General features: G+C 48.9%; 1 protein-coding gene and 1 pseudogene across 1 annotated transcript; both read right to left on the bottom strand.

The window, feature by feature from the left end:
- The window catches only part of LOC118857424, a 56080-nt pseudogene extending 53852 nt beyond the window's left edge, over positions 1–2228 (bottom strand).
- An 18716-nt stretch (positions 2229–20944) lies between these two features.
- On the bottom strand, positions 20945–25468 carry LOC118856589 (class I histocompatibility antigen, Gogo-OKO alpha chain-like). Its single transcript, XM_036766970.1, has 8 exons — positions 25361–25468; positions 24169–24447; positions 23724–24002; positions 22455–22730; positions 22194–22301; positions 21702–21734; positions 21465–21509; positions 20945–21298 (listed from the first exon to the last, which is right to left on the bottom strand). Exons 1-8 carry the CDS (start codon positions 25422–25424, stop codon positions 21294–21296), a joined length of 1089 nt encoding a protein of 362 aa, XP_036622865.1. The 5' UTR covers positions 25425–25468; the 3' UTR covers positions 20945–21293.
- Positions 25469–26070: the final 602 nt, after the last annotated feature.

The following is a 26070-nucleotide window of genomic DNA, read 5'->3' as shown; positions in this document are numbered from 1 at the left end:
AGCACACACACACAGACATGCACACACATACACACATATACATACACACATACACACATGCACACATGCATACACACATATACACACATGCATACATACACATACACCCATGTGTAGTAGCAATTAGATTTCAAGATCTTTCCCACCCATTAATAGGCCATGTGACCTGCTTATGTCACAGGAAGCCTAAGTTACATGTGGTGGGAGGAGCTTCCTGACAAGAAAAGGAAGTTATGTCACAGAAAATGCTAAGAGAGTGAGATGTAATGGTTGCTAATGGCCGCCCTCGTGACTGTTAGAACTGAACAGGATGACTTAGTTGTACTGTGAGTTTGTCTTTGGGGAGACCCAAGCAGGGGGTCACAGAGGTTTTGGCATAGTGAGGTTACAGGCTGTGATATGTTTTTAGTTCCTTGCTGTTGTGATAAAGTTGGCTGACTGGCTGTGGGAGCTGAACATTTGGTTATGGGATATGGTTTTCTGGTGTTTGAATAAATGTTATACTTCTTTTACCTTCTTTATGGAGAGTCTCTCATACTTTGTGATACAGAACTACATAGGCATATTCATGATTATTGTCGGTGTTGTGTTTATTGCCTTACTGTTTCACCATGCACATACACATGCACACACATACACTCACACAGATATGCACACATATACACACATGCACAGACACACACATACACCCACGCACACATGCACATACATGCAAACACGCACACATGTACACACATACATATGCATGCACGTGAACACACATATACAGACATGCACAGATACACATATACCTATGCACATACACACATGCACACACACACTCACACATATACACACATGCAGAGATACACACATACACCCATGCATACACATGCAAACATGCATGTGCACTTACACAGATACACACATGCATACACACGCACATGCACACACATATCCACACATGCACAGATACACAATATACCTATGCACATGCACACATAGACATGCATACACACTCACACATACTCACACTCACACATGCAGATATACACATATACCCACGCATACATGTATACACAGGCAAACATGCCTACACACTTATACAGATACACACATATACCTGTGCGCGCACACACACACAAATGCATACACACATGCACACAATACACCAATGCACACATGCATACACATGCAAACATGCATACACATACACACATGCACAGATAAACACATGCACAGATACACACATACACCTATGCACATGCACACATACACACACATACACACTCACACATATACACACATGCAGAGATACACACATACACCCATGCATACATGTATACACAGGCAAACATGCATATACACTTATACAGATACACACATACACACATGCACATGCACACACACATATACACACATGCACAGATACACACATACACTTGTGCACATACACGCACATGCACACATACTTACATATGTACACACATGCACACATATACATGCACACATACACAACACTGCCATTAGAATGATCCCCTGAAGGCCCCAAGGCCCTAAAGTCCCAGGCTTCCCATGACCTCCCCACCCCACAGAACAGTTCCCCTATCTCAGGGGTGTCCTCCATGTGGTGGGGCAGGGGGATGTCAAGGTCAGTTAAAGGGCATCTCCTGGTGAAAAGCAGTGATGATGGGCAGCAGGAGCATCAGGGTGCTAAGAAAAGCAAGAGCTTGGAGCATGGATGTAGCCTGCCAAGATGGGCAAACAGCTTGACAGATATTGGCTCCTTTATCTCTGTGCAAACCTGGTAGGGAAGGGCCGTTATTATCCCCATTCTAGAGTTGAGAAAAGTGAGGCTAGGAAAGATAAGGGGACTTCCCCTGGATCAATCAGCAGGTAAGTTCCCAAAGCAGGATTTGAACACAGGCCCTTCTGACTCCAAGCCAAGCACGCTGGACAGGGCCTGGTACTTCTGGTGCAGTGACATGTGCTCATTTCAGGGTCATTTCTAATAAGAAGGCCATGGTGCTAAGAAGTCATGATGCCCTTGCAGACAATTGGGACCAGGACCTAATAGGCTGTGACATTATCAAAATTCACCACATCTCACCATCAAACAAAGTCTCATCAGAGAAGTGAAGTTAAACCTTGGCCCCTTGATAGGCCTTTGCTGAGGTTCTGTCCTCTTTTCTATGAGAGCCAGCCAAGGATTCTCCCTCACCTTCATTCAGACTCAGGGCTGCCACCATGTTGGCCAAGGGAGCCCCTTTCCTCCAAGTTAATTCACATGGACCATAGTTACCCAGAGACTGTCTCACCTCCCTCAGGTCCTTAGAAAGCTGGGCACATCCCCCACAATTCCACCCACTGAGGCCCCAAGGCCTCCTGGGAAGTTTTTGCCCAGACTGTGGAGCCCTCTGAGGGGGCAGTGAGCTGGAGGCCTGGATGACTCCAGAGAGGGGATGAAATAAAGAAGGCCAGAGAGGATTAAAAAGCAGCCTGTTTTCACTGAATAAGTTTTGGGGGTGAGGTCCAAGGAAGTGCTGAACTGGACAGCCTTCCCTCCCTTCCTAGGCAGCCAGGTGGTCCAATGAATAGGGCACTGGGCCTGGGGCCAGGAAGACCTGAGTTCAAATCCAGCCTCAGAAACTTACTAGCTGTGTGACCCTGTTTCAGTTTCCTCAACTGTAAAATGGGGTCTTAACAGCACCTACCATGCAGGGTTGTTATGAGGATCTAATGAATGAATACTTGTCAAAAGGCGGGGAGGGGAAGCACTTAGGACAGTACCTGGCACACGGTAGGTGCTAGATAAATGCTTCTTCCTTTCCCTTTCTTAGGCATCTAGTTGTCATAGAACCTGCTTCTGGAGGGTCAGGCACCTGACCCTGGTCACCAAGAATGTGAGGACAAAACTGTTGCTTCAGGAGCCTGTTAAAGCTGTGGTCTGAGATCCCACCATTCATTCCTGAACTGACAGGAAATAGCAGGATGACTACTGGATGCTGGACCAACAGAGTCATGTGGGAGAACAACACCCCAACCCTTCAAATATTGGAAGAGAGTAATCATGGACCTTCTTTACGTTCTTCCTCTCAACATTTCTTTCACCCAGGCCTCACCTGGCATGAACTCACTGCCTTTCACCATGCTGGTTGCTCTTGGCTGGAGATCTGCAATGTACGTGTGTCTCTCCCAAATGTGGTGTCTAGAGTTGTATGTGGTAAGACAGATGTGGTCTGGCCAGGGCAGAGGACAGCAGAACCATCCCAACCCCCCTTCCTGGAGCCTTTCCCTGTGAGCCCAAGTTTGCATCAGCTTTTCTGGCTGCCCCAACATACAACTGTCGCTCATTAAAGCTGGAAGTCAGTCCACTAGGACCTCCAGACATTTTTTCAGTTGACCTCTTACCCAGCTAGGTCTCATCACCTTGTGCTTTTAAAATTAATTTCCTGAACTTACAGTTGTAGCCAGTTGAGACGTTTTAGAATCATAAATCTGTCACCCATGGTGTTAATTACCCCGTGTCACCCCCAAATCGGCCAACATGCCATTGATGAAACTTACTGTTTCCCGCATTAGGATATCCTGTCCCCGAGGGCAAGCGCTCAGTATTTCAGTGATCGATTAACTTAAGAACATAAATGACCTAGAACAGAACTCCATGTTTGAGAATTACTGAGAAAACAGGACAGCGTCTGACAGAAACAAGCCTTGGACAAGCGTCTTGTGCCACGGTCCACAGCACGTTCAAAACAGGCATGTGACCGGAATACTAAAGATCGTGTCATTTTATTTTCAAACGGGAGAGATCACGTTCATTTTAAAGCCTCCAGTGAGGGATGACTTCTTAACCAAACAAGGCAGGAGGCAATTAGGAAAGATAAAATTGATCTCTTCGATTGCACGAAATTGAAAAGCTTCTATAGAAGCACAATGTATGCAGAATGGATAAGGGGGGAAGCACTGTGGGGTCTCCCTCCCGGTACTTTCTTCTCTGCCTCTAGAGACAAAGTCCCGAAGATCCTCTTCCATCGATAGGACTTTGACCAAGGGAAGAGGCAGAACAGAAGGTGGCCTTTGGGCAGCAGAGGGCGCCAAATTCATAGTTGTCGGCTGAAGCAGCCTTAGCCAAGATGGGGAGGAAGGGTAGTGGTGACTGATCACTTGAACCCTTCTCTTCTTCCAGAATAGGACAAGAAGGATCAAGAATTCCACCCTTGGCTTCTTCTCGGGAGGGAGGTTCGGGAAAGTCCTTAGTTGGAAGGCATTCAGCTCCTTCTCCCCACTTCCCACCCTCCTTCGCCTAACCAGAAAGCTTCCCTCCTCTAAGCCGAGAAGGCAGGAAAGGGGTGAAGGGGAAAGCACGGCGCACCTGCGGGCAGCAGACCTTAGATCAATGCTGTGTGACCTCAGGCTAGTTACCTCCTCCCTCTGAGCCTCAGGTCACTCACCTCTAAAACATGGTCTAACAGGCTGAGATTCTGCGGTGAGGCAGGGTCGCGAACATAAAGGGAAGCCGAAAGGAGAAGAGGAGAGGAGAGAGGAAAACGGCGGGGGAGGAAGTCCTTTCTGGAAAATTAAGGAAATCTCGGGGGCGATCGGGATCGTGGGCATCAGGGCAAGTAGCTGCCCCGCATCCATCTGTAAACTTTGTCACGGAGAACTCTCTGACTCGGGGAGGTGGAGGGAAGAAGACAGTTGGGGAGAGGGGGCAGGGGAGAGGAGGGAGGACATTCGATACAGGAGCCTATAGGAACGTTACAGCTGCCCGAAATCGTCCTGCGCGACAAATTGGATGAGTCTGCATCCCACACACATCAGTCCGTGCGCACGAGTTTACTGCGGCCCTGGGGATCAAAGCCACTGCTGCCACGCTTGGCTCCATCCCTGCTCGGGCCCAGGAGCCTTATCACAGACCACCTCCCGGGGCGACAGGGCTCCACCTCGTAAGGTTGGACACGTGACTAGGAATATCATAATTGTGCAGAAGGTGGGGGGGGGGGGAATGACGCCCCGAGATGAGGCCTAACCGCCAATAAGGGGCGCCAGGAGCAGGAGCCAGTTAGAGGTTCGCAGGCACTTGTCTACCACTCTACAGAACCTGGGGTCCGAGACACACCCCTCCCTCCCCCCAGGGGTCCATGAACTTGGGTGGAAGGCCGGGGTGGGGAATCACATCTGTATTTCCGTGTAACTGGCTTTCTGGGTCATTCTATGTGTCTTATAGATGTATTTAAAAGCATTATTCCCCAAAGGGGTCCCTAGTGGTTAGCAGACAGCCGGAGAGCTCCAAGACCCAAACACTGTTAGGCACCCCTGTTTACAGAGGTTCCCTCCTATCATGCTTCCTCTAACTCAGGGCTAAGAAAATTCAAAGGCCCCCGGGATTTCAGGGCAGAGAATTATGACGGGATTTGGCCACAGACTCGGAAGTTCCCGGCTTTAGGAGAAAGTTTAAGTTTCTTTTTCCTAGAACACGAACCTTCCCTAACCAGATCAGCTAGTAACCAGTGACGTTTCAGCATCTCCAGTTCTCATTGGCTGCGCCGGAACAAAGTCCAGCTCAAACAAACATTCTGCGAAATTAGGAACGCCTCCTTCCTTCACTCCTGGAGCTCAGCTCTGCCTCCTTGTAAAGAAAAGGGAAAATCTGGGATCTCCTTCCCTTTTCTCCACCTTGCTGTGTGACAAGCGAGTCAGGCCATCTCAGGCCTAAGCTTTGTCATCTGTCCTGAATGTATTTCGATACAATAATTGTAGCTTATGATGGTTGCTGCCCTTCGTTCTGGAAGAGGGCCAAAGTGTCATCCCTATGCTGGAGTCAAGATTCAATGAGTCCGACTGTGGCTGATCAGGCCAATATGAGCTCTTAATGCTCTACCACAGGTCGGGCACAAACAGTGTGTGTGAACATTTGGGGTAGATACTCCAAACTTGCCCATCCTGCCTTTCCTTTGAGCTGTTTCAATTCTGCTTTGCTCATAGAGCACAGCACCTTCTCTGATGTGGGCATGCCATGCCAAGAGGTCCTGTGCCAATGTCTCCCATGTCACACAACAAATTCTAAAACTCTTTAGAGTGTCCTTGTATCGCTTCTTCTGACCTCCTTGTGAACGCTTGCCTTTTGTGAGTTCTCCATAAAATAGCTTTTTTGGCAAGTGGATGTTTTGCAGCTGAACAACTCAGCCAGCCCATCCATGTTGTGCTCTCAGAAGCAGAGACTGAATGTTTGGCATTTTAGTTTGAGGAAGGACCTCAGTGTCTGGTACCTTATCCTGCCAGGTGATCTTCAGAATCTTTCTAAGACAATTCAGTTGGAAGCCATTCAGTCTCCCGGCATGGCTCTGGTAGACTGTCCAGGTTTCACAGGCATATAACAGTGAGGTCAGCACCACAGCTCTGTAGACCTTCAGTATGGTAGTCAGTTTAATCCCTCTTCTCTCCCACACTTTCCTTAGGAGCCTGCCAAAGGAATTAATGGAAGAAGATGCATGAATGTGGTTATTGTCCAGTTTTTTCAGGCTTGTCTGACTCTTCATGACCTCATTTGGCGTTTTCTTGGCAAAGATGCTGGAGGGGGTTGCCATTTCTTTCTCCATCTCATTTTACAGGTGAGGAAACTGAGGCAAACAGGGTGCAGTGACTTGCTCGGGGTCACACAGCTTTAAACTCGGGAAGATGAGGTTTCCTGACTCCATGCCGAGCTGTATTCATTGCACCACTAGGAGGATGAGTTAAAGGATGAAGAGAAGGAGGAATTGATGCACGAGGAGAAAAGAGAAAAGAAGAGAAAGGAGAAGACTTCCTGACCTCAACCTGAGCTTGCTTCATTATTGAACGCCTTCAATGTGGGAGATGGAGAAGAGAAAAGAGACTTTATTTTCCTCAATATTCCTTGGGGATGGAGACCAGAGTCAACCAGCGGGATTCTGGTGGGTCATGCTTTCAGAATTCATTTGACTGTCAATTGTATGGTAGACCTAGAGAGGCTGAAAGGAAAACAAACCGAAGATAAGCTCACTGCTAGGGGAGGGGACGAGAAGAGGGGCGGGGCCACTTTTAGCCTGAGGGCACTAGGGCCGGTCCTGCTTGGGTTAAGGCTGGGGCTGGCTACCTAGCCTTGGGCTAGCGAGATGCTGAGAGACTGAGCCGCGGCTTAGCTGTTCCTAGTCTTAGAGGATTTCAGCCCCCAACCACAAACTCCATCCTGCAAATCCAGCAGGCTGCAGAAGTTTACTCTATCAAAGTTGAGAACTCCCAGGCAGAGGAGATCCCTGGGTGCCCAGGGCGCAAAGACAATCTCTAGACCCAGAGAGCCCCATTCTTTACGACGCTATACACCCAAAGTGGCCCAACGCACTGAATTCGTGGGATGTCAGAAATGGGCCCCAGAAATCACCAGGTTGAATCTCCTTAATTTGGGAGTTAAAATATGAAACGTTCAGCTGGCTTTCTGAACACTAAGTGCTCGTTGTTACCAGGGCAGAGTTGTTCGTCCGTCAGTCCATTCGCTCCTTGGTTCAGTCCGTCAATCATGCAAATAGGCAGGAAGAGCAGCAGGAGCAGAGGCGCCTACAGTTATTCAGGACTGATTCTGGGACAGCGGAGAAGTTCAGGGAAGCTCCCGGGCCATAACCAGAGTGGGGAGAGGCTGGTTTTCCAGGCTTCTTTCCTTCCCCGCCCGTTCTGCCTGTTTTTGTGAAGAATCTGGGTCCGGAAGGCGGCATGCCTGGATCCCAAGCGAGATCCCGGAATTTGTCCCTGACTGGGGCCAGGGGTAGGATGAGGCCATGGTCAGGGCACCGAGGGAGTAGCGACCGCCAGCTCTACTAGCGAGAACTCGAGATGTTTCTGGGAAAAGAAACCGAAAGTTAAGCGGGTCCTTTGATCCTTAAGCCAAGAGAGCCAAGCCCTGGAGGCAGGAGTCGATTCCTGGAACCTTCAAATGGGGAAGGCACCCAGGTCCAACCTGAGTCCCAGTCTCTGCGGGTCTTCGGTTCTCCACTATTTCTCTGGCCCACCCCTGCCCTCCCGCCCACGGATTTTAAACTTGAAGAGTCACTGGGCAAATCAGGTTCTGGCTTCAGCGGATCACAGCGAGGGCGGGGGCGCTCCTATCGGAAATGGGGGACGGGGTGCCGCGGGAAGGGTTGCCTGGTGTGGGCTCCAGGCTCGGGGTCCGAGACCAGAACTGGGGCCTCAGGGAGTCAAGCTAGGGGACTGGACGATGCGGGAGGGTAAGCGCGCTGGGCACTTTCCCGGGGCCAGAAGATGTGCACGGCAGCCAAAATGGGTATTTCTGACAGGAGCAAAGAAGGATGGAGGAAGGGGTTAGGAAGCAGGGGTCTGGCTGGGCCTGAGAGCCTGGAGGCGGCAAGAGAAGCCATTCCTGGAAACACCCGCCCCACTGAACTCAGGATGGGGGGAAAGAAGGATGAGTGAGGGGTGGGTGGGTCCCAACTGGGCAATAGTTTCTAGGGGAAGAGGCTCCCAAGCCATTTTACTTTTGCTCTCCTTGGGGATGTTGGGACCACTAGGAGGGGAGGTCGGGGTAAGAGTGAAGAGAGACTATGTCTGGGGAGGAATCCTGCATGGGCAGGGGAGATTGGATAAGGTAGATCTCACGATGGAGTGGGGGGGGGGGGGAGGGAGGGATCTGAGAATCATAAGCCATCACACTAACTGCTTCCCAGGACTCTTGTGAGGGGACAGACAGCTCTGAGGGCAATTGTTTTCCTCAGTGAAATGGATCTCTGGCCCTTACCCTCACTTAGCATGAGGAAGGGGTTGGCCCTTTTAGGAGAAAAGTCTTCCCATTCCTCCACCCATGATGCCCTGGGGATCATACTGGACACCGAACCGTTACAGGGACTTTAGAGATAACAACCATTCTTTACAGTTAAGAAGGTGATGTGTGGGACGAGTGAAGACCTCTCATAAAAAGGGAACAAATTAGATAAATAGAAATAAGTAGGATAGTGAGTCCCATTTCTCTACTTAGATATTTTCCTTTCTGTAAAGCCATTTCTCTACTTAGATGTTTTCCCCTCCACAAGCTTAGCTAGTGACCATAAGGCCCCCGAGGTTAAGAACAGGACACAGGATGCTCGCATCCTGTGTATTTACCTAATGGCGAGAGGCCTGAAAGAAAGAAGGGTTGAGGTGAATAAGTCAGCAACCATAAAATCCTCTGAAAGTAAGGATAGGACACAGGATGCTCACCCCCTGTGTACTGACCCCAGGATAAGGGACCCTCAGCTCAGCAGAAAAATGAATGAAAAGCTGGAAAGCCAGGTGCAATGTAGACATGCAAGACCAGTTAGGTATGAATGATGGGAGACAAGGTGTAAGGGTACTGGGGATATCCGTCGTAGCCACAGATGTGAAGATGAGGTAACCAACAACTAATTCCTGCCTGTTACCGATAACCGAACTGTTTGTTCAATCGTCATTGTCATTGTCATTAAGACAGATTTACTACCTTGAGGTTGATAGTAGAACGAAATAAGAATGGTGGGAAGTTCATGTTCATCACCTGCTTGTCAAAAATAACCATACTGTTTGTTCCTTGCCATTGTCCCTGGGTAGATTTATCGCGTCCAGATTGTACCCTCAAAGCTTACATCTGCAAGCTGAGAGGAAGGAGGTTGGGACCTATATAAACACCCCAATTTTCTGTGTCCAGTGCGCTCTGACACTGAGAGGACCCCCAGTCCTTTTGATGTCCGGGTTGCCCTTTCCTGCAGGATCGTAATAAATTTTCCTTTCTACTTTCACCTTGAGATGCCTCTGTTTTTAATTCTTGGATTCGTAAAATCCATCCCACACAGTGAGGTCCAAAGAAAGGATGGGATTTGCTCATCTCCTAACATTAGAAGCAGAAGGAGATTCGACCTTGGGTCCTCTGCTTCTTGATGGAGGGACAGTGAATAGGATAGTTTGGCTGATGTGGAGAGGCCTTGAGGGGCACTGATGGGGAATAAGGCTGGGAGGGCAGGCTGCTGCCAGATCATGGGCAATGAGTCCTCAGCTGGACAAAGTCATTGGGACCCCACACTGTGGGCTGGTCCTCAAGCTCAGCAGTGAAGTCTTCAGCACAGGCAGCTGGAATCCTAACAGGGACAACTCATAGAATGGAGAAAGTCTAGGGGAGTAGACAGGGAGTCTTTTTGTCTGCCTTTGTCTCCCAGGAGGGTTTTCTTCCTGGTCACAACATTCTTACCTAAAGATCTTCATTCTTTCTAAACTGCCCTTCTCACTTCCCTCCTCTTTGCCTCCAGGCCCAGGGTCTGCCAGCTGGCTCCTAACTCCCACCCCCTCCCCCATCCAGAAGTGTGCACCATATAGCATCTAGTCTCTTCTTGGGGAGCCAGAAACATTTCCTGTTTATCATATTCACAGTCAGCTTCCTGACCAGTTATACTGTAATCAGTCATTTGATTAACTAACAAGTCCTTGCTACCTGCCAGGCTTTGTATGTAAGGCTCCCTGGGCTGCACATTGGCTTCGAAAACCACATATTAACATTATTTATGTTTTATTGCATCTTTATTTTGTAACCTATTTCCCAATTACATTTTAATGTGGTTCCAGCTGCATTTGACACCAGGACTAGATCGTTAAGGTCTAGGGCTCATCCAAAGGAGAAAGAGAAAGTCTAGAACTCCTGCTTTCTTCATCCTCCTCATTTTTTTTCTTTTCCCTTTGGTTACTCTTTAGTGAGGCAAAGTATTTGTCTTCACTTCTTGTATTCCCTGGGCCATGACAATTGTCCAATCAAATTCTGAAAATTAGGAAATGGTGGAAGGTCTTTTAGAAGATCCCTAGGTCTTTGGGAGTGGTGTGTGCTGGGACCAGGGGGTTCTGGTTTCCCCAAAACAAAGATTAGTTTTCCCTCAAAGACAACAAATCTGTCCCTAGGATTTGATTGGCCCTTGTCTCCCTTGAAGTAGCTTCCTGGGGACCTAAGGTCTCCTAAAGTCCCTGCACAGGGAGTTGTGGCTCCTTCAATATGTTGGCTTCTTTGGAGTCACCCTTCCCTGTCCCATTGACCAGATGAGGTTCCACCTGGACATGAGAGGAGCCCCAGCCAGAAAAGTGTCTCTGTGTCCTCAGTGCACATCCTTGCAGTGTGAGGGCAAAACCAGCCTTTCTTTAATGTTCACTGATTTGTGAGAGTCTCATTTCATCCCAACGTTGAACCTGAACTATCAGAAAGCTGGTGTTGAGCATGCCCCTGACATGAGGAGGGGACAAGATCCTGAATATCTTTGGGAAGAACAAGCACTCCAAGACAGTGCAGGAAGTCACTGGGAGACAGGCCTTTTGTCCCATGTCTTTTTCCTATTACCTCTTTGGCCTCTCATCTCCCTCCTTTCTCCTCACTCAGAGAGGTCCTAGTGACCTGGGCTCTGGACAAGCTGAATGACCCAATACCAACAAAGCTGTGGCCTCGAGTCTGGCTTAGTCACTGATGCCCAGCCTGCAGCCAACAGGAACCAGTTGTAGCTTTGCTTTTTCTGTAATTTTTCTGCATTTTATTTTGAACTTGTGAAATAAAACAAGCATTTCCACAACATAGTTGAATTTAATTGCACATAAAACTGCAAATCCATTATGTGCAACTTGCTATTCCTAGTAAATATATAACAAGCTCTCATGGAAGTTTCTTCTTTTCCCTTTTCTTCTTCCCCTCCGCCAGCACTAGAGATGTATACCATTAGATACAAGTGTGTGTGTGTGTGTGTGTGTGTGTGTGTGTGTGTGTGTGAAATCATTCTATACGTAATTCTACTTATCAGTTCTCTCTCTGGATGCGTAGAGCTTCTTCCTTCATAAGTCCTTTGTGGTTCATTTGGGTACTTACAATCGTCAAAATGACTTAGTCCCTCAAAGTTGTTCTTTCTAAATTTATTTTTTATTTTTACTTTACAACACTCAATTCCACAAGTTTTTGAGTTCCAAATTTTCTCCCCCTCCATCTCCTCCCCTCTCTCCCCTGAGATGGCATGTAATCCGATATAGGTTCTACATATACCTTCACATTAAACTTAGTTACACCATAGTCAAGTTGTAAAGAAGAATTATAACCAATGGAATGAATCATGAAAAAGAAGGAACAAAACCAAAAAAGAAGAAAAAAGAAAGCAAACAGTTTGCCTCAATCCACATTCAGACTCTGTCATTCTTTGGATGTGCATAGCTTTTTCCATCATGAGTCTTTTGGAGCTGTCTTTGAACCTTGTATTGCTAAGAGCCAAGTCTATCAGAATTAGTCATCATAGATACCATGTGTCTGTAATTGTTTATAGTGTTCTCCTGGTTCTGCTCCCCTCGTTCAGCATCAGATCACGTAGGTCTTTCCAGGTTAGTATGAGATCCGTCTACTCCCCATTTCTTATATGACAATAGTATTCCATTTCATTCATATATCACAACTTGTTTAGCCATTCCCCAGTTGATGGGCATCCCCTTGATTTCCAATTCTTTGATACCACAAAAAGGGTTGCTATAAATATTTTTCTATGTACAGGTCCACTTCTCACTTCTGTGATCTCTTTGGGATACAGCCCTAGCAGTGGTATTTCTGGGTCAAAGGGTATTCACATCTTTATAGCCCTTTGGGCATAGTTCCAAATTGTTCTCCAGAATGGCTGGATCAGTTCACAATGCCACCAACTATGTAACAGTGTTCCAATTTTCCCACATCCTCTCCAGCATTTATCATTTTCCTGTTTTGTCATGTTGGCTAATCTGACAGGAGAGATGTGGTACCTAAGAGTTGTTTTGAATTGCATTTCTCTAATCAATAGTGATTTCGAGCATTTTTTCATAGGACTATAGATATCTTTAATTTCTTCCTCTGAGAACTGCCTGTTCATATCCCTTGAGCATTTCTCAATTGCGGAATGACTTGTATTCTTATAAATTTGACTCAATTTCCTGTTATGTTTTAGAGATGAGGCCTTTGTCAGAGACACTGGTTGTAAAAATTCTTTCCCAATTTTCTGCTTCCCTCCTAATCTTCGTTGCAGTGGCTTTGTTTGTACAAAAACCTTTCAATTTGACATGATCAAAATTATCCATTTTGCATTTCATAATGCTCTCTATCTTTTGTTTGGTCATAAATTCTTCCCTTCTCCATAAATCTTACAAGTAAGCTATTCCTTGTTCTCCAAAATTGCTTATAGTATCAGCCTTTGTAACTAAATCATGGACCCATTTTGACTTTATTTTGATATACCATGTAAGATATTGGTCTATGCCCAGTTTTCACCATACTATTTTCCAGTTTTCACAGCAGTTTTTGTGAAATAGTGAATTCTCAACCCAGAAACTGGACTCTTTGGGTTTATCAAACAGTAGATTGCCGTAGTCATTGACTACTGTGTCTTGTGTACCTAACCTACTCTACTGATCCACCACTCTATTTCTTAGCCATTACCAAGTAGTTTTGATGACTGCTGCTTTATAATACAGTTTAATATCTGCTATGGCTAGGCCACCTTCCCTGGCATTTCTTTTCATAAATTCCCTTGATATTCTGGACCTTTTGTTCTTCCAGATGAATTTTGTTATTTTATCCATCTCTGTAAAATAATTTTTGGTAATTTGATTCGTATGGCACTAAATAACCAAATTAATTTAAGTAAAATTGTCATTTTTTTATATTAGGTCAGCCTAACCATGAACAACTAATGTTTTTCCTTTTATTTAGACCTGACTTTAATTATGTGAGAAGCGTTTCATAACTGTGTTCATGTAGGCCCTGGGTTTGTCTTGGCAGATAGACTCCCAAATATTTTAGTGTCTACAGTAACTTTGAATGGAATTTCTCTTTCTATCTCTTGCTGTTGGGCTTTGTTAGTAATATATAGGGATGCTGAGGATTTATGCGGTTTTATTTTATATCCTGCAAGTTTGCTAAAGTTCTTTATTATTTCAAGTAGTTTTGTACTTGGTGATAATGGACATCCTTGTTTCACCCCTGATCTCACTGGAAATGCATCTAGCTTATACCCATTACATATAATGCTTGCTGATGATTTTAGGTAGATGCTAGGTAGATGATTTTAAGGAAGACTCCATTTATTCCTATGCTTTCTAGACTTTTTAATAGGAACGAGTGTCATACTTTGTCAAGAGCTTTTTCTGCATCTATTAGACAATCATATGGTTTCTGCTAGTTTTGTTGTTGATATGATCAATTATGCTGATAGTTTTAATAATATTGAACCAGCCTTGCTCCTGGAATAAATCCTACCTTGTCATACTGTATTATTCTCATGATAAGTTGTTGTAATCTTTTTGCTAACATTTTATTTAAATTTTTGCGTCAATATTCATTAGGGAAATTGGTCTATAATTTTCTTTCTTTTTTGACTCTTCCTGGTTTAGGTATTAGTATCATATTTATGTCATAAAAAGAATTTGATAGGACTCCTTCGCCTATTTTTCCAAATAGTCTATAAAGTATGGAAATTAATTGTTCTTTAAATGTTTGATAGAATTGATATGTAAATCTATCTGGCCCTGGAAATTTTTTCCTAGGGAGTTAGCTCAATTTCTTTTTCTGAGACGGGCTTATTAGAGTATTTTATTTCCTCTTCTATTAATCTGGGCAATTTATATTTTTGTAAATATTCATCCATTTCCCTAAGATTATCAAATTTATGGGCATACAATTGGGCAAAATAATTCCTAGTTATTGTTTTGATTTCCTCTTCGTTGGAGGTGAATTTACCTTTTTCATTTTTGATACTGGTAATTTGGTTTTCTTTTTTTTTTAATCAAATTGACCAAAGGTTTATCAATTTTATTGTTTTTTTCATAAAACCAGCTGTTAGTTTTATTTATTAGTTCAATAGTTTTCTCAATTTCAATTTTATTAATCTCTCCTTTGGTTTTCAGTATTTCCAATTTGGTATTTAATTGGGGAGGGGGTAAATTTGTTCCTTTTCTAGCTGTTTCTGTTGCATGTCCAAGCCATTTATCTCCTTTTCCTCTATTTTATTCATGTAAGCATTTAGAGATATAAAACTTCCCCTAAGAACTGCTTTTGCTGCATCCTGTACATTATAGTATGTTGTCTCATTATTGTCATTCTCTTGAATGAAGTTAGTGATTGTTTCTATGATTTGTTCTTTGACCCACTCATTCTTTAAGATTAGATTATTTAGTTTCCAATTAATTCTCAGTCTATCTTTCCATGGTCCTTTATTACAAATAATTTTTATTGCATCATGATCCGAAAAGGATGTATTGACTATTTCTGCCTTTCTGCACTGGATTGTTAGGTTTTTATGCCCTAGTACATGGTCAATTTTCGAGTATGTGCCATGTAGACTGAGAAAAAAGTATATTCCTTTTTATCTCCATTCAGTTTTCTCCAGAGGTCTATCATATCTACCTTTTCTAAAATTCCTTTCACCTCCTGAACTTCTTTCTTTTTTATTATGAGGTTTGATTTATCAGGTTCAGAGAGGGGGAGGTCCCCCACTAGTATAGTTTTGCTGTCTATTTCTTCCTGTAACTCCCTTAACTTCTCCTCTAAGAATTTTGATGCTATACCAATTGGTGCATCTATATTAAGTAATGATAGTACTTCATTGTCTGTGGTGCCTTTTAGCAGGATATAGTTTCCTCCCTTATCTTTTAATTAGATCTACCTTTGCTTTTGCTTTGTCTGAGATAAGGACTACTACCCCTGTTTTGTTATTTTTTGACTTGAGCTGAAGTATAATATATTCTATTCCAGCCTTTTACCTTTACCCTGTGTTTATCCTCTTGTTGCATTCTGCTATCTGCCTCCATTATATGGAAGGGTTCATTCCATTCACATTCACAGTTACGGTTACTATCTGTATCTTTTTTACCATCCCATTCCCCCCCCCATTTATGTTTTTATATCTCCCTTCTCCCTTCCCCTTCTCAAGAGTTTTGCTTTTGACCACTTCCTCCCTCCATATTCTGTCCCTTTTAGCGTCCCCCTCATCTTACCCTTTTCCCTTACTTCAAAGTTGTTCTTAAAACACTATTGCTGTCAGTGTAAACATTGTTCTCTTGGTTCTCCTCATTTCACTCTTCATTGTTTCCTGCAAGTCTTTCCATGTTTTCATCATTTCTTATAGCACAGTAATATTTCATAATAATCATGTAACAACTTGTTCAGCCATTCCCCGATTGAGGGGCATCCCCATGATTTCCAGTTTTTTGCCTCCACAAAGAGGGCTGCTAAAAATATTTTAGAATATAGAGGTTCTTTTCCTTTTTCCCTAATCATCTTTGGAAATATACCTGGCAGTGGTATTTCTGGGTCAAAGGGTATGGGCAGTTTCATAACTCTTATGGATGAGTTGATTGGTTAGTATTGTCTCTCACACACATATACGCATACAAAGGTACGGATGTATGTATACCTGCACTCATATATGTGAAAAGTGCCTAAGGACACCTAACATACAGTTGTATTTCCCTCATCATCCTGATACAAGGAAACAAGTCTAGTTCTCAATAGTCGTAGTCTAAAGGATTCACACCTGTATATGTTAAATGCTGATATAGTTTATCTAAAAAGATTTGGCCAATATGGTGATACTGGTATGGTCAACTTGACCAAACATTAGTACGCCATTGCTGTCCCATCTATAACATAGATCAGAGCATCTTAACTTGTTTGTGTGTTGTCTGGTGAAGCTTTTAATAAATGCCTTCCCAGAATGCTGTTGTGGTTTCTGGAATTTTACTAGTCAAAGGAATGATTACATTTCAATTAGAAGTTAGGTGAAATAAAGATGTATTTTTTCCCATCCAGGTTCACAGACCCCCTGAAAACTCTCATCAAATTCCTCAGGGGTCAGTGTACCTCAGGTGAAAAGCCCCTGACATAGATAAAAATACCTTCTACTTTGAAGCTGAAGCCCCCTTCTCACTGGGAAGCCTTCCCTGGGTATCCCAGACTAGCGTCTCTGAACGCCCATGGCCGACCTAGCCTGGACTTTGTAAGTTGTGTCTAATCACGACCCTGTGTTGTTTATTATTGTTCCATATGTGTGCAATGTATTTCTCTATGACCCAGAAAGCAGTTTAAGGGCCCTCTGTTTCCAGAATCTAACTTCAATAACTTGTTATTTATCATTGTTCTACTGAATAATCGAGTTTTTAGTAATTATCACTCAGATTTTACTTTCACAGAAAAGTCCTCAGAGGAATGGGTTTGGGGAATGGAGTCAGGCCAATAGCCCTTACTGAGAGTCTACTAGGCACTGTCCTAAGCGGCTGGACCAGAGGGCCTCAGAAGCCCCTACAGACTTTAGATTGCTCATCTCTGTGAAGTCCCCAAGCTCACCAGGAAGTCTGAAGGCTTCAAAGGCTGGTTTGTCAGAGGACTGCCCCCCCACCCCACCTCTCCTCTTCACACTCATCATTTCAGAAGGGAGGAAACTAGAATTCTAAATCCTGTAATACCATGAATATCCACTGGGTGGCAGGAGTGTCCAGCTTAGGAGATAAACGACTGATTTCACACTGGGAGGAATTCTTAGGGTTCTGAAAGGATTCCATGAAAGCCATCATTCCAATGAGTGTCATGATCATTGAGTGACTGCTTGGAACTGGCAGAATCACAGGAACGGGCTCTGGAAAGCAACAAGAACAGCGCGCATTTCTATAATAAGCCTTGCAAAGCACTTTCTAAATCCTGTGTCACGTGACCTTCACTCCCCGCCCCGCCCCCGCGCTGGGAGGGAGGTGCTCTTAATGACTCCCCCCCTTACAGATTAGGAAACCTGAGGGGGAGCTGAAGTGACCTGCTCAGGGTGACAAGGCTATTAAGTGTCTCAGATGGGATTTGAACTCAGGTCTTCCTGACTAAGGCAGAGCCTCCACTGACTAAGTGACCCCCAATTTCATCTCACAGGGATGCATGTGACAATGAGCATCATCTGCTGGTTCAATGTTCCCCTAACTTTGGACAGGGCCGGGGGGATGGTTTCAGGCAGGCCACTGAGGCTCAGGGGCTGCAAACACAGGGGTGGAAGCACATGGCCGGGACACACAGGGAAGCCTCCTCTCCCCTCCCATCCTGCTTATGCCTTTATCAGAGGATTCCAGAGATGCTTGCAGATTCCTGGGGAGATCCCTGCTATAAACAGGGCATTCAGAAGAGGGAGAGCTGCAGAATGAGGCACCCACATTTAAGGGATTAACTGAGATACAGAAGGAAGGTTTCAGAGGCAGACCTGCACAGGTCTATCCAGGCCAGGCTTCACCCGGGGCTGCTGCCAGGATTGGGAGTGTGAGGCTTGGGAGGCCCCATGGTAGAGTGGAAGACCCAAGGTCAAGTCCTAGCTCAGGCTTTCACTGGGTGTGTGGCTCTGTGCGCCTCACTGAACATCTCTGTGCCTCAGTTTCTTCATTAGTGAAATGAAAATGACATTTGCATTGTCAGAGGATACTGAGGCTAATGAGAAGCCCGATCTCCTGCTTTGAACCTATGAGCTACAGGGAGACTGTCAGGAAAGGAAGACGGCACAGCCAAAGTCCTTACAGGGCAAGCTAAGGTTCGGTGTGGGAAGGCCTTGGTTTGCCGGACCCTAACCCCAGCACACATACATGGGACTCTAGAGGGATGTGACCCAACAACTGTTCCCAAGGGGCAGACTCAATGGCCTTCCATGGCCCTAGGAGTGTTGAAAGGGCAGTAGCAAAGGAGCCAGGGACCTCCTTGAAATGAACCAACCATAAGTGTAGAGGAAATCGGCATCACAGACTCTGAGAGCTGTTTGTGCCCTCAGAGGACAGCTAGCTGTAACCAGAGATCTCAAACTCAAGATTTGTTGTTGTTGTCCAGTCGTGTCCAACACTTGGTGACCCCACTTGTGGTATTCTTGGCCAAGATACTGGAGTAGTTTTCTCTTTCCTTCTCCAGCTCATTTTACAGATGAGGGAACTGAGGCAAACAGGGTAAAATGACTTGCCCAGGGTCACACAGCTAGTAAGTGTCTGAGGCCAGACTTGAACACCTGAAGATGAGGCTTTTAGACTCCAGGCCCTGCTCTCCACCCAAACAGAAATGGGAGCCACGGATCTGTATTTATGGGGCACTGCAGGCCACATACTGACTTAGTTTAACAATGACATCTCATCTGCTTTATTGTGTTTTCATTTCTTTGTTAAATATCTTCCAACCACTCCTTAATCTACTTCCCAAGCATTCCAGAACATTGCAGCCAGGCCGCAGGTTGTGCACGAGACCCCTGTGGTCAAACCTAGGATCCACGCTGGAGCAAAGCCCATGGGATTTGGTCACTCAGTCCCTCTAAGGCGGGGCCTCCTGGAGCAGCCCCTCCTGCTTATGGACACCTGTGATAGTTAAGAGGGGGGATCTGGAAAGCTCTGGGGGTCACAGAGTTTAGAGATCGAGGGCAGAAAAGCAACTAAGAGAGGTTTCACATTTCAGTAAACTATTCATTCATCAGAGATGTAAAAGCAGTTATTTTTGTCCTGCTCCTTATAAGCCACTGGGGACAGTTAATCTTGTGTGAAGGGAGAAGACAAGTCCTCCACGTACAACTGGATGACCAAGGCAAGAGGAAGCTTCTGGGCTCAGAGAGGAAGATTATTCAAACCCCTCAGAGCTCCTTCCCTACTTGAACCCCAGGGTCCCCGAATCGTGTCCAGCCATGGTATACATGGTATAGACAGCCTACACCCCATCCACCTATTTATTATTACACAATTCCCGGTCTTTCTTGGGACATGAACAGAGGCTCAGAGAGAGGCCTCAAATCTATGTGCTATGACCAACAAGTGTCCCAACATGACCCCAGGCTCTGACCCGACCTATTTCTAGCAAATATTTTCTCTAAATTATCACCTATCAGCCAGGAGACAGTAGGGCCTCAGTCTCTGCCTGCTTCCACCACCGGGAGCCTGCCCTCCTTACATCAATTAATAATTGCAATGGGAAACTCCCCCACATTTTAGAATAATTAGAGACCAAAACTTGGCCTTGGATGATGGGAAAAAACTGTTCGGTGCTAAGCTGAGATGGTGATTATAAGATGGGAGAGAGATATAGATAATTAAAACATTCCTCTGTTCTGGAAAGAAATTCCAGAGCAGAAAGGAGGGAAAAGCAGATGTCCCCAACAGTGTGGACCACTCCAAAAGCAAAAAGAAAATTGGGGAGGAGGGAAGTCACAGGTGGAGAGAGAGCAACCAGCTCTAACCTCGTATAGGGTCGGACTCCAGGGAGGTAGAGAACGGGCAGGTGCTTCTCTCTATTGACAAACTAGATATTCCCTCCCCCCTTAGCTCCGAAAGGAAATCCTTCCCTTCTTCTGAGGGGAAGAAAAGACCCCACCCTGGGGCAGTCTAAAGAGGGGACAAGGCGGTCACTCAGTACAGTGGCCGTCACCAACAGAGAAGGAACCCAAGGCCCTGGACTGAGGCCTGAGCAGAGGCCACAGAAGCCCAGAGGGAGGCTCCAGCAGTGAAAGAAAAGCAGGGACACACACACAAGGAGGGAGGGGAATGACAACAAAAGAGAATTGGAACTCTCTGAAAGTCGGTACTGAGGGCCGGCCCATGGGCTTGCCACCCAGCAGCCTGTTTGGGCATGGCTCCAGTCCCAGGAGGAGTAGGCAGCCTGGGCTCTGTCTGAAGCCCTGGAACAGATCCCAACAGATTTTGCCCCCAAGTGCCCCTGAGCAGTACAGATCAGAGACAAAGGTCTGCCCCCTCACCATATGCAGTAGGCTGTCCCTCCCCCAGGCTCCTTCCCCTTTGGCCCAGCCCCCACCTGCACTCCCAGAATCAGCAGAGCCAATAAAAGCCTTCTTAGGCATCTCCAAACTTTCATCTATTTTCCCCTTCATGAGGCCAGAACATCTTCTTGTCATCCTGGCCCCCACGATCCCCCACCCAAATGTGAAGCTCAGCTGAGATTGTGGAGAAAAGCTGAAGATTCAAGAACAATCATTTATTAGGCATTTTTTTCAGTCAGACAGAGATCCCAGAGGTCAGGGCCACATCAGATTGGGGGAGGGCTCATTCCCAAAGCCCTCTGGACCTTACTGCTGGTGGTCTCCCTGCAGAGTGAGATAGACAGGCAGAAAGGAAGGATGGGGGGGGGAGGGAAGCCTTAGAGAACAGGGTGAGGGCCCCGATGATGCTGCCCTGGGCTTGGGCCAGTGGAGTCCAGGGATGATCCCAGGGGCCAGAGGTGGGGAGAGAAGCCAGGGGTCAACAGGAACAACACAGGGCCTGGAGACTGGTTTTCTCTCTCAGGTCCATACCAGGCAATTCTCTCAAGCTGAAAAAGGAAAGACAGATTCAGAGGGATCCTGCAGGCACCCATTATTCTGAAGGGCCTGCCTCACCACCCAGCCAATCCCTAGCCCAACTCCCACATACCCTCCCCTCTTGGCTTGGCCCCCTTTACTCCAGCCCCTCTCTCCTTCCAAGCCCCAGAGTCTCACCTCTGGCTGTGAGAGAGACATCTGATCCCTGTGCGCTGTCATTGGCTGGAGACAAAGGAGGGAAACAACCCAGTCAGGAACATACATCCCAAAACCAGGGTACGAGAAAGGAAGGGGACACCAAGGCAAGGCTGCTGGGCTGGGCTAAGCCTCTCCTCTGCCTTCTCACTGCTCGGGTCCCAGAGACACCACGGCCTGGCCCCTTCCTTATACCCTCCGTGGCTACCCCTCACTTACCTGCAGCCTGAACATAGTTCCCTCCTTTTTCACCTGGAAAAGAAAAACAAATTTCACTGAGGAATCCAAGAGAGGAGACCGCACTGAGGTCTCAGAAGGTCACTGGTTTGTCCTGGAGACACAACAAATGACTGGGGCTGTGCCCCCCATTGCCCACTGCAGTCCACCATTGGGCACTTCGGGTTCCCAAGGTTGGTCTACAGCCCCCAGCTGGGGAGACACCCAGGCCCTCTGGCAGAGATCCCCATATTCATCTCTGATCTGAGTCTGAAGCAGATTCCCCACTCAGCCAGCCTGTTACACCCCTGCCAGGCATCCTCCAGAGAAATGGTTTCTCGTTAGGGATTTGTTCACCTTGAGTCTTAGGGCCCATGTGACGGCCCTTAGATGGGAAAGGGAGGACTTGGGGGCAGAAAGACAAGCTGCCGGGTCAGGGGAAGCCAGGATCTCCATGGTGCCTGCTCCCTGAGGACCCCTCTCAGTCCTGCCCACCTGAATTCTTCTTCCTCCAGATCACAACTCCAGCAATGACTGCAATGATGATGCAGAGGACAGCAGCGATGACCCCCACAATGAGCAAGGTGGATGGGGACTGTGGCTCTGAAATGGAAAAGGGAAGGGAGAGGCCCTGATCCCTCTCTGACCTGAGACTCGCTAACCTCTCTCCCACCTTCCCCCAGTTACTCCCCCTCCCTCTGGGCCTGTGGGGTGTGGGGGGATGGCCTTTCCCCAGCCCCTCCTCACTGTCCTTACCCCACTTCAGGGAGAGGGGCTCAGGCAGCCCCTCGTGCTGAACTCGGCAGGTGTATTTGCCTTCCTGGCCCGGGGTCATCTGCACAGCCGCCCACTTCTGGAAGGTCCCGTCTCCTGCAGGCCTGGTCTCAATGAACTCCGTGTCCTGGAGCTGTTCCTCCCCATCCCTCAGCCACATCAGGGAGATGTCCCCAGGGTAGAAGTCCTGAGCCCGGCACCGCAGGGTCACGTCCCCATTGGGGTCAGTGTGGTGAGTCACTCGGGCAGAGGGTGGGTCTGGAGGCAAAGGTCAGAAGCATTTCCAGGTTCCCCTTCTCACCTCCCTTCCGGGGGCACAAGGACAGGTGGGGGTGGGGGACAGCCTGAAATCTGGGCCCTGGGGTACAAGGGGCCCCTGGGGGTGGGGAGCCTGGGGCTGAGGCTGCAGAAGCGGTGGAGAAGGGCAGGGCTGAGGACCTTGAATGCCAAGCACACTCATGCAGGGCTGTAGGCAAAGGTCAGAGGCATGTCCAAACTTCCCTCCAGGGACACAAGGACAGGTGGGGCAGGGGGGACAGCCCGCAATCCCGGCCCTCTGGTATAAGGGGTCCCTGGGGGTGGGAAGACTGGGGCTGAGGCTGCAGAGAAGGCAGAGAAGAACTGTCTGGGGGTCTTGAGTGCCAAGCACACTCGGGCAGGTCTGGAGGCAAAGAGGCTTGCCCAGGCTCCCCTGCAGGGGACCCAAAGATGAGTGGGGGCAGGGGGAACAGCCCACAATGTGGGCCCTGGGGGTGGGGAGCCCAGGGCTGAGGCTGCAGAGGAGGAAGAGAAGAGGTGGACCAGGGGCCTTGAATGCCACGCACACTGCAGTGAGTCTAGAGGCAAAGGTCAGAGGCATTTCCAGGCTCTCCCTTCTCCCCTCCCCTCAGGAGGCACAAGGACATGTGGGGGCACAGGGAACACCCCACAATCCTGGCCCTGGGGTACAAGGGCCACTGCGGGGTGGGGAGCCTGGGGCTGAGGCTGCAGGGGAGGTGGAGAAGAGCAGGGCTGAGGGCCTTGAATGCCAAAGCACTTAGGCAGGGCTGCAGGGAAAGGTCAGAGGCATTTCCAGGCTCCCCTCCAGGGACACAAGGACGGGTGGGAGCAGGGGGAACAGCCCACAATCCAGGCCCTGGGGTACAAGGGGTCCCTGGGGGTGGGGGGCCCGGGGCTGAGGCTGCAGAGGTGCCAGAGAAGGGCGGGCGGTGGGCCTTGAGTGCCGCGCACAGTGGGCCGGGCCGGCTGTACCTGTCCTCCCCAGCGTCTCCTTCCCCATCTCCAGGTACTTCTTCACCCACAGCACGCACTCGTCCTCCAGATAGGCTTTCCATCTCTCCGCGATGCTCCTGTCCGCCTCCCACTTGCGCTTGGTGTTCACAGCCTGGGGCGCCGTGGCCGCCCACGTGGAGGTGTCCGTGTCCAGGGAGATGTAGTCCCGCCCGTCGTAGGCGAATTGGTAAAACCCGCGCTTGAAGGCCAGCTCGGGGGTCAGCTCGCAGCCGTACATTCTCTGGAGAGTGTGGACCCCTGCCCCCCCCCGGCCCGGTCAGCGCGGCCGGACACTGGCTGACCCCGTGCCCCCCGCCCGGGGTGACCCCGAGGTGCCCCCCCCCCGTGTCCCCGGGAGCCGCGGGTGACCGTGGGCCGGCTCGGCCCCTCCCCTCCCCTCCCCCCGCCCCGGCCCGGCACGCACCGCCCGCGCTCTGGTTGAAGTAGCCGAGCGCTGTCTCCAGGTTCCCTCGGAAAACCTGTGTGTCCGCCCGGGAGATCTGCGTGTTCCGCTCCCAGTATTCCGGGTCCTCCTCCCCCACCCGCTCGATCCACTTCGCCCGCGGCTCCATCCTCGCACTCTCGCCCTCACTGTCGAAGCGCACGAACTGCTGATCGTCCACGTAGCCCACGGTGAGGAACCGCGGCTCCCGGAGCTCGGGCCCGGACACGGCGGTGAAGAAATACCTCAGGGAGTGAGAGCCTGGGGCGTGGGGACCGGGCTGGGTCAGGACAGGGGCCGCGTCTGCGGCCCAGCCCGGGGACCCTTAACCTCTGACCCCGCCCCGCCCTCTGCGTGACCCTTGACCCCCGCCACACCCGCGGTGTGACCCTTGACCCCAGACTCCCAACCCCGCTGTCCCAAGATGCCTTGCCCTCCTCCCCCACCTCGCCCCCCCCTCCCCGCACCCTACCCCACTCCCCACTCCCCACCCCCACCCCACGCTGCTGGCACCAAGCCCTTGCCTGGGTAATTCTCGGGTCTATAGCGCTTTGAGATCAGCAAACCTCCGTCACTGACCAACCAGGCAGATCCCGGTGCCCCTTCGCCTGGACCTTGGCCCCCCTCTCCCCGCCCCCTCCTCTGGTCCGGTCCCGGGTCCCTCACACTCCTCACCCTCAGCCCCCCACCTTGGGTCCGCACCTGCCCCCAGCCTCTCCCAGCCTCCCCCACGATCCTCCGTGAAGCTCTTTAACGAAGCGGCTCCGGGTTCTGTCCTCGCCCTCGGATGCGGGGGGTGCGGGGTCCGGGACAGCTCTGCCCCCCCTTATCGCCCCCAGTAGGGTCCGCCCCGCTCCTCCCTCCCGGCACCTCTGCCTCAAGGCGCCGTGTCCTCACACCCACCTACGTTCCACTCACCGCTCCGCCCCCAAAAGTAAAGGATGGACACCAAGACCCCCCCCCCCCCCCGCCAAGCCCAGCTAAGGGGGGCGGGGCAGGCTGCTGTCCCCAGTCACACACACACATTCCCGGCTCCTTCCCTTCAGCACCGCCCTGACCGCACCTAAGACGAGGGGAAACCCACCCCGGGCTGGGGTCCGAGCTTTCTGTAGGAAACCCCATCCCACCCCACGTCCACCCCTGGATGCTGTGTCCTGTCCTCGGCCCCACTTACCCGCCCAGGTCTCAGGCACGGCCACGGTCCCCAACAGGAGGAGAGAGCGCACAAAACTGCCCATGGTCCGTCCCTGGCAGAGAAGAACAGGGTCACTGAGACCGGCTGTGCTAGGTTTATAAAGGGACGAATCCTCGCTTCTGGTTGGCTTCCCAGAGGCGCTGCCGGCCAATAGCAAACGGAAGCCAGAAAGCGTCATTGGTGACTGGGCAGAACGAGCCCGCACAGGTTAGGAGACCAAAACAGAAACTGACTCGGAGGAAATCCCCGGCTTTCCAGGCCTTGGCTCTTTGGGCCATCTCCAGTCATCCTGGTGAGTATCTGGTCACTGGACCCAGATGGCTCTGGAGGAGAAAGTGAGGCTGCTGACCCTGCACAGTCCTCCCTCACTCAAATCAAAGTCAACTGCAAGTTGTGGCATCATTTCCCTGACCTCCTGGTCCTCTTCAAGAACCAAGGACAAACCCAACAACAACACAGAGCAGCCTCTAATTCCATGGAGCCCCAGTCCCCTCCCTCCCATCATCACTCCGGGAACATGGCTCTTGTGCTCCCAGCTTAAACCAGAGAAAAAGAAGGGTTAGGGTTAGAGTCAACCCTCCCCTCCCGCCCTCCTCAGTGTGACCCTTTCCTCTGCTTAGAGATTGGGAAGAAAATGTCTTCACCGCAAATTGAAGGCATCTGAGGACTGAAGAAATCTGCACACTTAT

This window comes from Trichosurus vulpecula, chromosome 7, assembly GCF_011100635.1.
Source record: "Trichosurus vulpecula isolate mTriVul1 chromosome 7, mTriVul1.pri, whole genome shotgun sequence".
In the NCBI taxonomy this organism is placed as follows: domain Eukaryota; kingdom Metazoa; phylum Chordata; class Mammalia; order Diprotodontia; family Phalangeridae; genus Trichosurus; species Trichosurus vulpecula.
Note: the sequence above shows the minus strand (reverse complement) of the source record. Positions and strands in the feature narration are given on the sequence as shown.